Source organism: Solanum tuberosum, unplaced genomic scaffold (assembly GCF_000226075.1).
Source record: "Solanum tuberosum cultivar DM 1-3 516 R44 unplaced genomic scaffold, SolTub_3.0 scf00001, whole genome shotgun sequence".
Taxonomy (NCBI): domain Eukaryota; kingdom Viridiplantae; phylum Streptophyta; class Magnoliopsida; order Solanales; family Solanaceae; genus Solanum; species Solanum tuberosum.
The window spans coordinates 269,934-285,639 of record NW_006238927.1 but is presented as its reverse complement, the minus strand read 5'-3'; the positions used below and the strand labels follow the sequence as shown (position 1 = coordinate 285,639).

The following is a 15,706-nucleotide window of genomic DNA, read 5'->3' as shown; positions in this document are numbered from 1 at the left end:
AATCAAAATGGATAATGAAAATTACCTTGCCAACCGAGAAATCTGCTTGAATTAATAAAGAGATTTCGTTTAACAATAAAAAAAAATTCTTGATGAACAACAATTTAGCACCTTGAAGAAAGATAAACTTGAAACGTGAAAGGTGGGGAAGAAACGTGAATGGTGATGTAAAAAGGTTAATGGTATTGGTTTAATTATTATTATTTTTCACTTTAAACGATTATTGGTATATAATTTGGTCCAATATAGGACTCTTTCCATAAATAAAATTAATTTAAAATACTAAAATCTGAATACATATTATTTTATAAAAATATTGTCATTCTGCCATTTTAAATAAATATTTTAAAGTGTTGTTATTTTGACTAATTATGTTAGGTATTATGACTTAATTGCTAATTTTTCCTTTAGTTAATTTTTTGGGTAAAAATTTAACAAATTTCGGGTCGACTGCTAAGATTGAGACATGTGTACCACCGTTAGGGTAAAGGGTATTTATGCTCCAAAAATAAGACGGCAAGGACATTGAAAGTATAACGAAGGATATATACATACCATTGACGATAGTTCGGGGTATATTTGTCTTTTTTTCCAATTAAAATTACCCAACACAAAATAAAAGACAAGAAGTCCTGCTCAAAATTGACCGGCTCAATAGCGATAAAGCAAAAAAGTAAGCATAATAAAATAAAAATTAACATCTAAATGCAAGAGAGAAAACATAGCATTTGATAGCTCCGACCTAAGTCAAAATTGGAAACCAAAGGGTTTTGTTGTGACTCTGGTGCCTGAGTTCTGATGAAGGCGTCAACTCTGACATGGTGCTTCTTGATTTGAGTCTCCTTCTTGATCGATGAGTAATTTCTAGTACTCAATTATTCCTTCTTCGTCATCTTCAATTTCCTCTAAGCTTGTTTTGCATTGGTGTCTAAGGTTTAAGATATCCAACCTCCATGAAATGAGTGAGTACTTTCTTGTTCTTATTTGTTGTTTACTGATATGTTGGTAGTATTTGAATATATTCCCTTACCGTGCATACTTGTCCATGTTGATTGTGTAGCTCTACGACAACCAAAATAACTCTGTGTGAGTGAGTATTTTCCCTCGGGAGTAAGCAAGTAAGCATCAGATGAACAATATGCATCTCTGCTTTCAAGGCATTAACCTTTTTCCAGTACCATCTTGAGTCCAATGGTGGAGTACTATGTATCCATATGTTATCATTGTTTTTCATATATACTCCATGTACCCACTTGAACCATAACACATCTTCCTTCACAGCGAGTTGCCAGAGCATTCTACCAACAAAGGCCATATTCCATAGCTTACTACCTTTGATGTTGAAGCCACCAAACTTCTTAGGAAGGCACACTTGTTCCCATGAAACTAATGACACTTTTCTTGCTTCCCCAGTACTTACCCACAAATAATCTCTACATTTTTTATCCACATTCTGTAATACACTCGAAGGCTATATGAATACGGAACTCCAAAAGCTATGTATTTAGAAAAGGACAACATTAATTATATATTTGAAGTCTACCTTGCATAGGATAATTGCTTCGAATAAGCATTAGTGATCTTAGATGTTATCTTGTCTATCAATTGTTGACACTCCATCTTACTCCAACCCTTAGAAGACAAAGGTAAGCCTAGATATATTATAGGAAGGGCACCTAAGACGAACCATGTCTTCCTCACCAGTTGATCTTTGGTCCAGTCGTCTACTCCTGCTAGGAACAAATTGGACTTATCCATGTTAGCTTGCAAGCTTGTGACATCACTAAAATGTGTTGTGTCTCCATTACTCTAGAAATAGAATTAGTGTTGCCTTTACAAAAGATCATAAGATCATCCGCAAAGATCAAGTGTGTTAGTTTGAGCTTCTTGCACATAGGGTGATATTGGAAGTCGGACAGTTCTCCCATACACTTCAATGTTCTTGACAGATACTCCATGACAAGCACAAAAAGTAGTGGGGATATGGGATCGCCTTGTCCAAGTCCCCTTTTTCCAGCGAAAAAACCATGCCCTTCTCCATTAATTTTGATTGTGAACATAGGAGAAGTTACACACGTCATAATCAAATGAACAATGAACCTAGTTGGAAATCCATACCCCATTAGTGCCTCTTCCACAAATTCCCAACTCACCATATCATAGGCCTTTCTTAGATCAATTTTCATTAAACAAAACGAAAAGGTATATTAATTCAAGTATCAAAGTTAGTTAAGAGATTGTTTTGAACATTTTTTGTCCCTTGTAAGGGGCTTTAGGGATAGTTAATCTGTAAGATAAGTATGTGAATGTTAGTAACTTTATAAATGTATAATTTTATTATGTAATTTCGATAAGTCGAGTGATCACATGAGGATTTATTTGATTTTATTTTATGATTTATAAGCAAATTATATTTATTTTTCAAATTCGAAAGGTATAAATTTTAGAAACCGTAAAAGCTGAAGTTACTTGCCTATGCAATATAATAATTTAAACTAAACTAAGTATTAACAATCTTGCATGAAAAGAAAATTCTATTCAAGCTTTTAAATTTTTTTAAACACAACGAAATATATTTATTGACACAATAAGCATTAGTAATAATTAAACTAGTTTATAAATCAAGCTACTTAACACCAAAAGAATAAAGAACTGTAAAAGTATTTCCAAATGAATAAAGTCATAGAAATGCATGTGCTCTACAAGTTAGAGAGTAATCTTCTCTTTAATTTATTTTTTTTGGTTTCCCACGGTGTTCGGAACCCACATTGGAGCTCCGACTAAATTCGGATCACGCTCTGCAGGGCCCATTCGGGGGTGGGGCTCCCAACATGATTTTCTCAATACTCAGGGCTCTAGTTATAGGCAAAACACTCCCACCAGTGCACTACAACTCATGTTGGTTCTCTTTAAATTATTGAAGTTGTGTATCATATTGGATTTCTTTTGGAATTAAAGTCAAGCCTTCCTTCAAACCCATACCCCATTAGTGCCTCTTCCACAAATTCCCAACTCACCATATCATAGGCCTTTCTTAGATCAATTTTCATTAAACAAAATGAAAAGGTATATTAATTCAAGTGTCAAAGTTAAGAGATTGTTTTGAACATTTTTTTGTCGCTTGTAAGCAGTGGCGGACCCAGGATTTTTGCTCAGGGGGTTCGAAGTATAAAGAAGAAGTTCAAGTGGTAATGCAAGTGTGCGGTGAGCGTAGTAGCCCCTCGGCATGCTCTTTGTACAAGAACCATAGATATTTCATTGGTTCATAAAAGTAAAGACTAAGCTAATCAAAGATATCGAGAACAAAGTTGCATTGATAAGAATTTTAGTGGATCGACTGTATTACATAAGTTAATTCCTAAAACACATGAAAATTAAATGATGAAAAAGGGAGCGAGACGGGGAAATTTTTTTTTTACCTTATCATGCTAAATGCTAAATTTAACTCACTTTATCATACCGTATTAAACATTTCTTTTTACTTTTATCATGCTCCATCGAGCATTCTTAAAATTTCTTGTGCTTTTTATACTTTTATTTTGTAATGTTTTACTTTATATTTCACTTTTTAAAAATTTTAAATTAATATCCATTCAATCAAATATTACTATAAAAATCGTCAAGATTCTCTAAAAGTGTGTAAGAATAGAGTTACTAATATTATAATGCATATTATTAATATAAATAAATATCATCGTCAATTTTTTTAGTTCATATAGTTCAATTTACTAGGTTAGTCATAATTTGTAAAAAAAAACAAATAACGAATAAATCAAATAAGTTTAATTTTCATCTCACTAAAATAGGATTAAAAATATAAAAGAAATTTCATGAATTCTATTAAATTAATATTTTTAAAAGGACGTTGACGATATTTAAGTTTCTTCATTCAATTACATCTAATTTACATTTTTTTTAAAAATAAACTATATTTCTATCTCAATTTCAAGTTAAATATAATTCATCATTTTTAAAAAAAAGTTATTCAAACGTATATGAAAAAAGAGTTACGTCGAAACAAAATGAATAATAGATATAAAAAGAATAAAATATAAAAATAAAAAGAATGTGTCTAATAAATTTAAACAAAAATAAATTAAAAAGAAGAAATGGAATAAAAGGAAAAAATAATGAAAAAGAAGAAGAAGGTCTAAGCCCAAAAGTTCCATTTTCCAAAGCTAATATTAAAAAGGGGAAAAAATGTTGCCATTGGGACTTGAACCCATGACATAGGGGCACTACCTGAACCACTTATCCATTGAGCCAAGTCTGTCCTTTGTTCTCAGGGGGTTCATTTTAATATATATACACATAAAATCAGAATTTGACGTTATATATACAGTGTAATTTTTTGACGAGGGGGTTCGGGTGAACCCCCTGGGCTCTACCTAGGTCCGCCCCTGCTTGTAAGGGGGTTTAGCGATAGTTAATCTGTAAGATAAATATGTGAATGTTAGTGACTTTATAAATGTATGATTTTATTATGTACTTTCGATAAATTGAGTGATTACTTGAGGATTTATTTGATTTTATTTTTGGACTTATAAGCAAATTATATTTATTTTTTTCAAATTCGAAAGGTATAAATCTTAGAAACTATAAAAGCTGAAGTTATTTGCCTATGCAATATAAGAATTTAAACTAAACCAAGTATTAACAATCGTGCATAAAAAGAAAATTCTATTTAAGCTTATACAAAATTTTAAGCACAAGGAAATATATTTATTGACACAATAAGCATTAGGAATAACTAAACTAGTTTATAAATCAAGCTACTTAACACCAAAAGAATAAAGAAGAGTGTAAAAGTATTTCCAAATGAATAAAGTCATAGAAGTGCATGTGCTGTACAAGTTAGAGAGTAATCTTTTCTTTAATTTTTTTTTTGGTTCCACCCGTTGTTTGGAAACCACATTGGAGCTCTAACTAAATTTGGATTGCGCTCTGCAGGGCCCATTCGGGGGTGGCGCTCCCAAAATAATTTTCTCCATACCCAGAACTCAAACCCGAGACCTCTAGTTAAGGGTAAAGCACTCCCACCAGTGCACTACAACCCATGTTGGTTCTCTTTAAATTATTGAAGTTGTGTATCATGCTGGATTTCTTTTGGAATTAAGTCAAGCCTTCCTTGAAAATTGTTACTCTCAAACTTTCAGGCCAACCATCTAAATTCAATTCCTTGACTTCATGGGAATTAAGATCACAAGAAATCAAATGTCCACTTATGCTTTGAAGAAACAATATATGATCCTTCCAAATTGCCAACGGTGATTCGATCACGAGTGGTGGAATAATGTATTTATTAATCCAAGATTCGATCACACCATACTCCTTCATTACCCAAATTTCCATGAAATCTATTGCTGGATCGATTTTACACCCCGGATATGGGTAACAAATCAAAGTTAGACACTCATTTAACACTACGAGTGCATAACACTTTCTGTCTCTGGAATGACAAGTATGAGGCATTTTAATATTGCGAAAAGTCTCTGTACTTATATCAAAAGCAAGAATCTCAATTGTTTTACCGTTTCCAAACCAATGTGAAGCTCCTTTGTAAAACAACTCGGCACAAGCATACCAATGCACATAAGGCAATGGTAGATGGCGATGGTCTACATCTCTCCATGAATCAATGCTCAATTCATAAATCTCGACTCTCCATTGTATCACAGTATAACAATAGAAAGGAGGTTCTCCGCGAACTTCAGCTAGCCTAATAATCTTGTAATCATTTGAAATCGAGTCAAAACCAAATGCAACTAGAACGATGGAAACCAAGTGGACAATCATAAGGGCTAGGTTGGAGTAGCCTATAATTTCGAGTAGCTGGATTAAAATAATAATGTATCTACTTTATCTGTTAGAAGAATTAAACCACGACAAGGACCTATGAATCTATGAAAAATACATGAAGTAGTGGAAGTCAAATGTGGAACATCTAGATCTGGTGAAACATGGTAAAAATCATCGTTATCATGATAACTAGAAAAGAACGACATGATATTTCTAAATTGGTTGTGTTCTTCTTTAAAGGAGCGTTTGAAGAGAATTATTTCATCATTCGTAGTAGTGGTATGATTGAGATGAAGATTGATGAATGTTGATGATTGCATGAGATTGTACAATGATTTAGAAATGGATTTAAATCGCAATAAAGATTTTATTGGGAGCTTCAAAATTAGATACATCAACACGTCTTTGGGAAATTTGTTCACAATTCCATTTGTCATTTTGAATATTTCCAAATGCAATTATCATGAGATCTACTCTGCTTTGAAGTGGATTAAAATTCTATTAGGTAAAAATTTCCTCATTAACTAACTACCCATCAATCTCGAATTTATGTGGTTATGAAGAGGTAATTCAATGTGTTGAAAGAACAATTCTAGAAAATAGGAAAAAGGAAAAATAATTGGGCACTGCAACATTATTCGATTAACATATTACAATAACTAGATCGGCCATGGCCCGCCCGTGCTGAGCACGGGACCCAACATACTTGATTCTGATGTTATTTTTTAAATATAATTTTGAAAGATTTCAATGTTCATAAACCCTTACTCTATGTTTAATCACTTAGTGAGCTTAGGTAAACGATAGTGAAAGTTGTGACTGAACTAATTTATTAAGAATAAAATTCTATCAGATTAATAAGAAACAACACCATAAAGATACAAGTAGAAAGAGCACAACTCTACTACATTGCTCTGAATTATTCTCTCAGTCATATCCACTGCTAGAGTAAATGTCTTCTCTTCTTAGCTAATTTTCATTGCTAACTGAGAATACTTTGTTGCCACTCTTCTATATTTTCCTTCTTCAGCTATCTGTGTATATCATCGTTTCCCCTTCTTCATAAACTTTTTTGGATTCTTTCAATTTCTCACTCATTTGTCGTTGATCATTTTGTTAGACAGTCTGTTCAAAATAAACATTTCAACTGGAATCTTGAGGAGTAAAACATTGTTGCTCCAATCGGAAAGTTAGATTTCACCTCTACCATCAACAATATAATCCACAACAACTTTACGGCAGTCCCAGGTATTGTACAGGAAGTTTATAAATAAACCAGAATTTTCACGATTCTGTCAATTAAAATATCACTCTTTTTGATTCAACATTTATTAGCTCAACATATAGCGGAGTAGTGGTAGTTAATTGAGAAAAAAATAGAAATGATAGATAATGGCTCATGCAAAGTACTATCACAAATATCAATTTCAATCACATAAGTGAAATGAAAGGAGCTTTAGTGGCAATAGAAATCAAAGAAACAGAACTATGTACTCAAAAACCAAATACAGAAAGCACAAAAAAGAGGAAGGAAGCATGTAGAAATGAAATATTTCCTGTCAGAAGTTCGAAGCAACAGATCAAATGGTGCATAACCAAATAATAGCCATGATTTAAGCAAATTCCCCGGAAAAAGCCTATAGTGAGTAATTGCAGCAAACAGAAAAAGAGAAAAAAGGTGAATGACAAATTAAAATGGACCAAGAATTTAGTTCAAGAGTAGAAGAGGAGCCCAATGTGGAAGAGGTTGCTAATGATGATTATGAAAATACAAATCTATGTAGTCCTTCTATGTCAGTTGTTGTGTCAATGCCATCTTCATTTGAAGTTCAAGTTAATAAACCAAGAACAAAAAATCAGTGGAAACACAGATGATGTGATAACAGAGAAACATCAATCAATGAGTGAAATTGAGCCTGAGTTTAAAGCTCATGAATTGAAAAGGTTGGAAGCGATCTCGAAGGTTTCAAGGCTAAAATTCAAGACAGGAAAGGCATCCCACCTGACCAGCAGAGGTTATTTTTGTTGGGAAGCAGCTTGAGGATGGAAGGACTCTAGCAGATTACAATATTCAAAAGGAATCAACTCTCCATTTGGTGTTGCGCCTAAGGGGTGGTATGCAGATCTTTGTTAAGCTATTGACCGGGAAGACAATCACCCTAGAGGTAGAAAGATAAGATACCACTGATAATGTGAAGACAAAGATCCAAGACAAAGAAGGAATTCCAGAGCACCAGCAACGTTTAATTTTTTCTGGCAAACAGCTTGAGGATGGTAGGACTCTTGCTGATTACAACATCCAGAAAGAGTCCAAACTCCATTTGGTGCTCCAGTTGAGAGGAGGAATGCAGATCTTTGTCAAGACAATGATTGGAAAGACTATTATCTTGGAGGTGGAGAGCTCAAATACCATTGATAATGTGAAGGAGGAGATTCAGGACAAGGAGGGTATCCTACCAGACCAGCAGAGGTTGATTTTTGCTGGTAAGCAGCTGGAGGATGGTTGCACCCTTGCTGACTATAACATTTAGAAATAATCTATTCTTCACCTTGTTCTTCTTCTCCGTGACATATGATAAATACATAATTGGGCAAGTGATGAAAAGTGTGTACGACCACCCCACGAGCCATGATATAAAAATTATAGAGATCAGACAGACCTGTAATACTCAACCTTCAACCAAAATAATCAACACAGGCCCAACCTAAATGTCCAGAAAGTGATATATGTATTGCTATCTTGTTCATGTTCTCGAGTCCTATTTGATAAATAATTTCTCTTCATAGATAATGAATATTTGTAAATTTGAAGAACACATATATGTTGCTTAGCAAAAAAGAGTTGAATTTTACAGAAGCATATAGAGATTGTTCAGAAGTGTGTGGAACCAACCAGTAAGACGTTTATCTCGTCCAGTGAACTACATCTCCTTTCTTCTACTTGCCTTGTTGCTGGCTCCATCGAAATCACAATGTCTCCCAACATTAACTGTTGAACACGGACCTAGTCAGATTTGTTACATGAGTTTTGACATGTGAATAATGAAGTATTTTCTTACAATTGGAAGCTCAAGTTCATGTATATTTTGAGACACTAAAATGACATCAGTAGGTCTGTCCTCATCTCTCCAATCCTTATTTAATTTGCAGATGAACTCATCGTTGCAAAGTAATACTGATAATTCAACACTTCCAAAGCAATCAACGCCTTAATTGTTCTATTCCTCATTTGATGGTCTGAATCTTTCAAATTATGAAATGCAAATTTCATAGCACTAAGATGAAACATTTCAGCAATATCCTGCAATAACAGAATAAAAAATGAATAAAACCAAACGAAATGAATTTACAAATTAGAGTTGTTACAAAGTTGATTTTTGATACTGAAGATCTTGCAAAATCAATAGCTACTATCCTCTAAGGACTTATTTCTTGGTCATATCTCTTCAATGGCTCGTGAAACTCTTTTTGACCATATTCACATTGCATTGTGTTCTCTATATCTTGATTTTTCTTCACTTAAAAGTCTAGTTTGAAGTGAAATCATGAGAATTTTATAATTCAGTCAGCAAAGCTTACTTAGCTTATTCTCCGGCGAGTCATTAACATTTTAAACAAGAAGAATTTTTTTTAAAAAAAAAATCTTCCCAGAGAAAAATGATGCATCAAAGGAGTCCAAACATTGCTCATTGACATAATTCTCAGTTATATCCCTAATTAGCACTTCGTTTTAGAAGAAAACCTTCACTTGACAAATTTAGTGATAATTCCTTATCCACAAAAATACATAAGGAACCTCAATTTCAGGATTATCGGGATTACAGTGCAAATCTTCTAACTAAGTTCCAACACTCTCTTTCTTCATCAAGGGTCATTTCCTAGACTTCTCCTCGAGGAAGTCCATAGCAGAGAAGATGAAGAGTTCAGAAGTATAGCAGTGTTGAAGAAGAGAATTTAAAAATTAAATATATAAATTACTTGTAGATGCATTTTTGGGACATCTTTTTTCCTATAAGTAAGAGCAAGTAGCTCTGTAATGGCCTGCCTATGCAGAATTATAACTGCTCTGATATATTTTGCAAGTTTATCTCATTGTTAATTTTCTCTTACTTTATGTTATTCATCGGATTATAGTGTGGGGAATCACCGCAGTTGGAGAGGATAAAAAGAAGAAGGATGGCAAGACAAATAATAAAATCTATGGTACTTTAGAAGAATATAGATAAACACAGCCTTTACGTACCTACTCACAACGATACTATTCATATCCTGCCTCTAAAGCATCATCATGGGGTTGAGATAACCACAACCTGAGATTTGGCAGAGTCAAGAACAATGTAGAAACATTCTAGCTTTCCTCCTTCTGAGCAGAATTTCAAACTTGAAAAGGCCCAATTTCATAAGTGTATTTCATACTGAACTTTTTTAGAAGATATAAGAAAACTTGCAAGAATCAATCTTTAACAAAAAAAACCGGTGGTTCCTGAAGTTATTAGCAAATTAAATGAGTGATACTGTATGCCTCCACCAAAAGGTTCACAAATATACAGATCCATACTGAGATCATTCATATACCAACAACTCCAACAAAAAAGTAATTTTTTTACTCCAATATTTCAACAGTAGAGAGAGAAGATAAATTAACATTTTACCGCTTCTTGTGCTTCTCCGTCTTGACATGCTCGTCCTTCCCTATAGAAATACAATTTAACAAATTACACCTCTAAATAGAAGGATTTACCTGATGATGAATGACCCTCGCAAATGAAACGTAACTTTACCACTTTACTAACCTCTTTGATTATCAAAATTGTTTATGCTCAATTAAATTTAACATTCATAGATGCAAATACATTGAAAGTAGATTACTTACCTCTAAAAGAACCCGAGAGAAATGAAGTCTCATGAAGGAGAAGTGTTGGAGTAGAATTCTGATTCTCTTATTCTCTTGAAATTGAATACGGAGAGATGAGACATCAATAATACGTAGGAGAGAGGTAAAATGCAAAGAAATCTGCAATCAACAAATTGAAAAAAAGAATTCAAATTTTAAGAACCTGTAAATAGAGGGGAAAAAGGAGAAGAAAAGCAAAAGGACCGGTAATGTGTAGCAACAACTAACAAAATTTAAATTTGATACATGCAAAATAGCTACAGTCCAAACAACAAATAAAGCAATAAAACTAAAACAACAATTATGTCAACTGAATGGAAATTGAAAATTGAAATTTGAAATAATAACTGAGCATAAATATGGTGACAAAGAAATACGTAACATCTAAGCAAGAATAAATGAAAAAAAATAAGGTGGAAGAGACTAATAATGTTTACTTGAAATTGTGCAGAGCCTTCCGTGGAGATTTTCGCTTCGACGAAATCGTTGAGGATTCGAGAGGAATTGAACTTTGGTTCCACACAATTGAGAAGCAAAGGTGCTGGGGCTAAAAATTTTGTGCATTTTCTCAGTACACGTGCTTAGCAATGGTATTGACATGTGTTTCCAAGAAAAAGAAAGTAGTACCACTTTAATGTACCATTTCGATTGCTTTTGGTACAATTGTTTAATGATGTGACAGACCTTTGTCTTGTTGGCTTATATATAAGAGAATATTTTCACGAGGCACCCAATATTTGGACTATGTAATTTATATTTTACCCATTTTTAAATTTTAGTTTCTCAAGGTGTGCATTGCACATGCATTTCAAATTTATATTATATGAATTTATATAATTTTCAATGTTATTAAAATAAAAGCTTTAAGTAAATAACTATAGGAGTAAGAATAAAGATAAATGACGTTAAAATTAACGTTGAATTATTGTATGGTCAAACTTCTTTAAATGATCAACATCAAATGTCTCTCGTCAAAATGATGCAATACTCATAATTAGAGCTGTTAATATGGATTGGCCCACCCTATCTGAGCTAGCTCATACAGACTTTGAAATTTGACGGATCAAGCCGGGCTAGCCCATTTTTGGTGTGGGCCAGAAAATAGCCGGGCCCAGCCCACAAGTACGTGGGCTACGGGCTTGTCGGGCCAACCCTCTTTGCATAAAAATATATTTTTTATAATTTTTAAAACTAAATTATAATTTAAAAATATTATCATAAATATCGACAAGATAATATTATATGGTGTTAGTGTTACTACTTGTTAATCAAATCCACAAATAAAATTATCGTTATAATATTTATTAAGTTTGATTTCAAGTAAAAGCATAAATAACTAAATAAAAATATAAACCAAATTATTTTCCAATGATCTTAATAAAACACAAAAAACTATGACAATATTCCATAGGCTACGGCCTATGTAGTGATTCCTAGAAATTTTAGGGAATTTTTATTTTACGTAATACGTATTTTATAAACATAATTTGTATTTAAATTGTAATATTTCAAACTTTTAACTGATTTTGAGTTTAGACTCTTGTTATTTTTAAATTACTTCTATTTTATTTTTTATTTTTTAATTAATTTTATTTGTCCACGGCCGGCCCTATCCATATTTCTCAAGCCCCACAAATCGACATGCTTATTCAGGCCGGGCTAAAAAGTCCTTTTCTTAAATGGGCTCCAAAAATCGTAGCCCAACCCTATCAAATCCCGAGTTAGGCCAGGCCGGCCCAACGGGCGTAGCCCATATTGACGGCTCTACTCATAATTTAGGGGTGTACGTGAATCGAGTTGGTTTTTTTTTTTTTTAATATTAAATCAAATCACTAATGTTGGGTTTTTAAATCTATAAACCAAATCAAACTAATAAATTCGGGTTTTTCAATCTCGGAATTTTTTCAGATTTTTCAGGTTTCTTGTGTTTTCAAAGTTTTTCCCGTAAAGTATTCATACAAATATATAATTAACTTATGTTTCAAATATTTCTTTACTCTTACCAAAATATAAATATTTAAGGTGTTTCTTAAGAAAAAAACACAAAATATGATATGTGTGATGTCACTAAAATATTCAACAAAATAATAATGAAATCATATAAAACAAATATTGCAAATAAATATTGTCATTCTTCGTATATGAGTTGATTTTTCTTGTTAGCAATAATATTGATTTGATTTTGAGTTGATCTTTGTTAGAATTACTAATATCTCTATAGAATATAACTTTTATTGGACTATTCAAAATTCTAAGTCAAACTTAAAATAATATGTTAAAAGATAAAAAATATAAAAATGTATAAGATATATTTATAAATTATATCTAAGTAAATTATTTTTTTTATTTTTTTAAAGGAGGGCTCCTGGCCCATTTTATTATATATTAATAAATAAGGGAAAGTATATACATGAGTGGATCCAAAAATGACCTGGTCCAAAAACTTAAAACATGGAGCTACTAAAAATGGAAGGTCAGCTGAAAAGACACAAATTGCAGCCACGGACACCATCTCAAAACGTCCGATCAGCCATTGATGTTATCTAACTAAATACTTTAATGTATAAAATAATTTTTAAAAATTATATATATGATGTCGGGTTGGATTGGTCTCGAGTTGACTTTTTAAAGTTAAAACTAAACCAAACCAATATAATCAAATATTTTTCTTCAATATCATCAAGTCAAACCAAATCACAAGTCAGATTTTTTTTCTCAGGTTGATTTGATTTACGGACACCACCAAGAGGTTCTTTCTCTCACGTAATTTCGCCCGCCCGTTTCATTTCCGTACCGGAGGAAACTCCCTTGGTTGGGGGCTGTGCCGCCCTGCCTGATGCGATTTTCGATTCAGTTTCCGTTGACCCCTAACTCATATATTCACATTAAACAATAAATATTTTATCTAGTTATAATATTTTAAATATCTTTTGTCTATTCAATTGTTGAATGGGTTAATGTTTGAGCTGTATATATGCTAATGTTTATCTTGAACAATCTTTTTCTTCATTAAAGTGCACATTCCACTTGTGTATTGTGCTATTTATTACTCTCTCTGTTTAAAAAAGAATGACCCAATTTTATTTTAGTCTGTTTAAAAAAGAATGACCCATTTCCTTTTTTGATAATTTTTTAACTTTAACTTTCCACTTGACATGTTTAAGGCCACAAGATTAAAGGACATTTTGGTACATTTGACATAACTTTAATTTAAAACCACAAGATTAAAAAGTCTTATTTCTTTCCTTTAACTCCGTTCCAAGTCAAACTAAATCATTCCTTTTTAAACAGAGGGAGTATAAAATATTATAGTGTGGATGTCCACTACACCAAGAAGTTACTCTCACCAATTATCTCCATTACTTCCCTCCATTATGAAGATAATCTCCACCTTTATGACCATTATTCTTATTGTAACAAATAACTCACGGCATGGAGAGCCTGTATACATTATCAAATATATTTATATTGTACAAGTGCATAGAGACATAATATAACATAACTCAAACTATAAGACTCCTACAAGTACTAGACTAGGAATATTGGACTAGGAGTCCTAATATGTCCCCTCAATCTGGACGAGATGACATTACGGACAGATTGTCACGTAAAAAGCAAAATTGAGATGAAGGTATGCCCTTTGTAAAGACATCAGCTAATTGCAAACGAGAAGGCACATACTGGACAACCAAATCACCTTGAGGTACTTTGTCACGAACATAATGAAAATCAACATCAATATGTTTGGAGCGATCACGGAACACTAGATTACGAGACATGTATGTTGAGCTAACATTGTCACAAAGCACTCGAACTGGTTCACGAAGATAAAGACCAAGCTCTCAAAGAATATGATGAATCTAAGAGGTTTCATCTACAGTATAAGCAATAGCACTGTACTCGGCCTCTGTAGATGATCTTGAGACTGTTGGTTGTTTCTTTGCACGCCAAGAAATCAAATTGGAACCCAAGAAGACAGCAAACCCAATAGTAGAACGCCAACTATCGGGACAGCCGGCCCAATCAACATCAGAGTAAGCAACCACCATTGAAATTGAAGAAGAGGCACGCAAGAACAGTCCATACTTAAGAGTACCCTGTAAATTCTTGAAAATGCGCTTCACGCAATGCAAATGAGTAGTACGAGGAGCATGCATGAACTGAGATACAACATTGACAGCATAGGCAATATCTGGACGAGTCATAGTCAAATATTGAAGAGCACCCACCATGTTCCTATATTCACTAGGATCTGAAAGTAATTCACCATCCATGAGAGAAACAGAACTATGAAAAGCAATAGGGGTACGTACAGGCTTACATGTATGAATGTGAAACTTAAGAAGCAAATCAGAAATGTACTTCTGCTGAGATAAATGGAGACCATGAGATGAGCAAACAGCTTGAACACCAAGAAAATAATGGAGATCACCTAAGTCTTTCATAGCAAACTGACGGGAAAAAAGACTAATGAACCGATTAAGGAGGGAAGAATGATTGCCAGTGAGAATAATATCGTCAACATAAAGTAATAAAATAAGAATACCTGATGAGGAACGATGAATAAACATTGAAGCATCAGATTTGCTGCAAATAAAACCATGAGAAAGAAGGAATGTACTAAAGCGATGAAACCATGCACGCGGAGCCTGTTTTAGACCATAAATAGCTTTAGCTAATTTGCAGACATGGTGAGGAAAGTCTGGATGTATGAAGCCAGAAGGTTGTTTCATAAAGATTTCCTCTGTAAGAACACCATGCAAAAAGGCATTTTTAACATAGAACTGACGAATAGGCCAAGAAAAAGAAATAGCCAAAGAAAGTACAATACGAACAGTAGTAGCACGAACAACAGGACTAAATGTCTCTTGGTAATCAATGCAGGCTGCTGATGAAATCCATGTTCTACAAGCCGAGCTTTGTACCACTCAATAGACGCATCAGAATTATATTTAATGAGATAACCCACTTACAACCGACCACGTTCATGTTAGGCTGAAGAGAAACAAGAAC

At 33.2% G+C, this 15,706-nt stretch overlaps 1 protein-coding gene and 2 pseudogenes across 1 annotated transcript; 1 reads left to right on the top strand and 2 right to left on the bottom strand.

Annotated features, from left to right (window-relative positions):
- Positions 1-5,030: 5,030 nt before the first annotated feature.
- On the bottom strand, positions 5,031-6,236 carry LOC107060837 (F-box protein CPR30-like; annotated as a pseudogene).
- Positions 6,237-7,494: 1,258 nt separating this feature from the next.
- LOC102597771 (polyubiquitin-like) lies at positions 7,495-8,330 on the top strand (annotated as a pseudogene).
- A 6,223-nt stretch (positions 8,331-14,553) lies between these two features.
- Positions 14,554-15,426, bottom strand: LOC107059737 (uncharacterized mitochondrial protein AtMg00810-like). Its single transcript, XM_015306564.1, has one exon. The coding sequence runs from the start codon at positions 15,424-15,426 to the stop codon at positions 14,554-14,556; it is 873 nt and encodes a 290-aa protein (XP_015162050.1).
- Between the last annotated feature and the right edge of the window lie 280 nt (positions 15,427-15,706).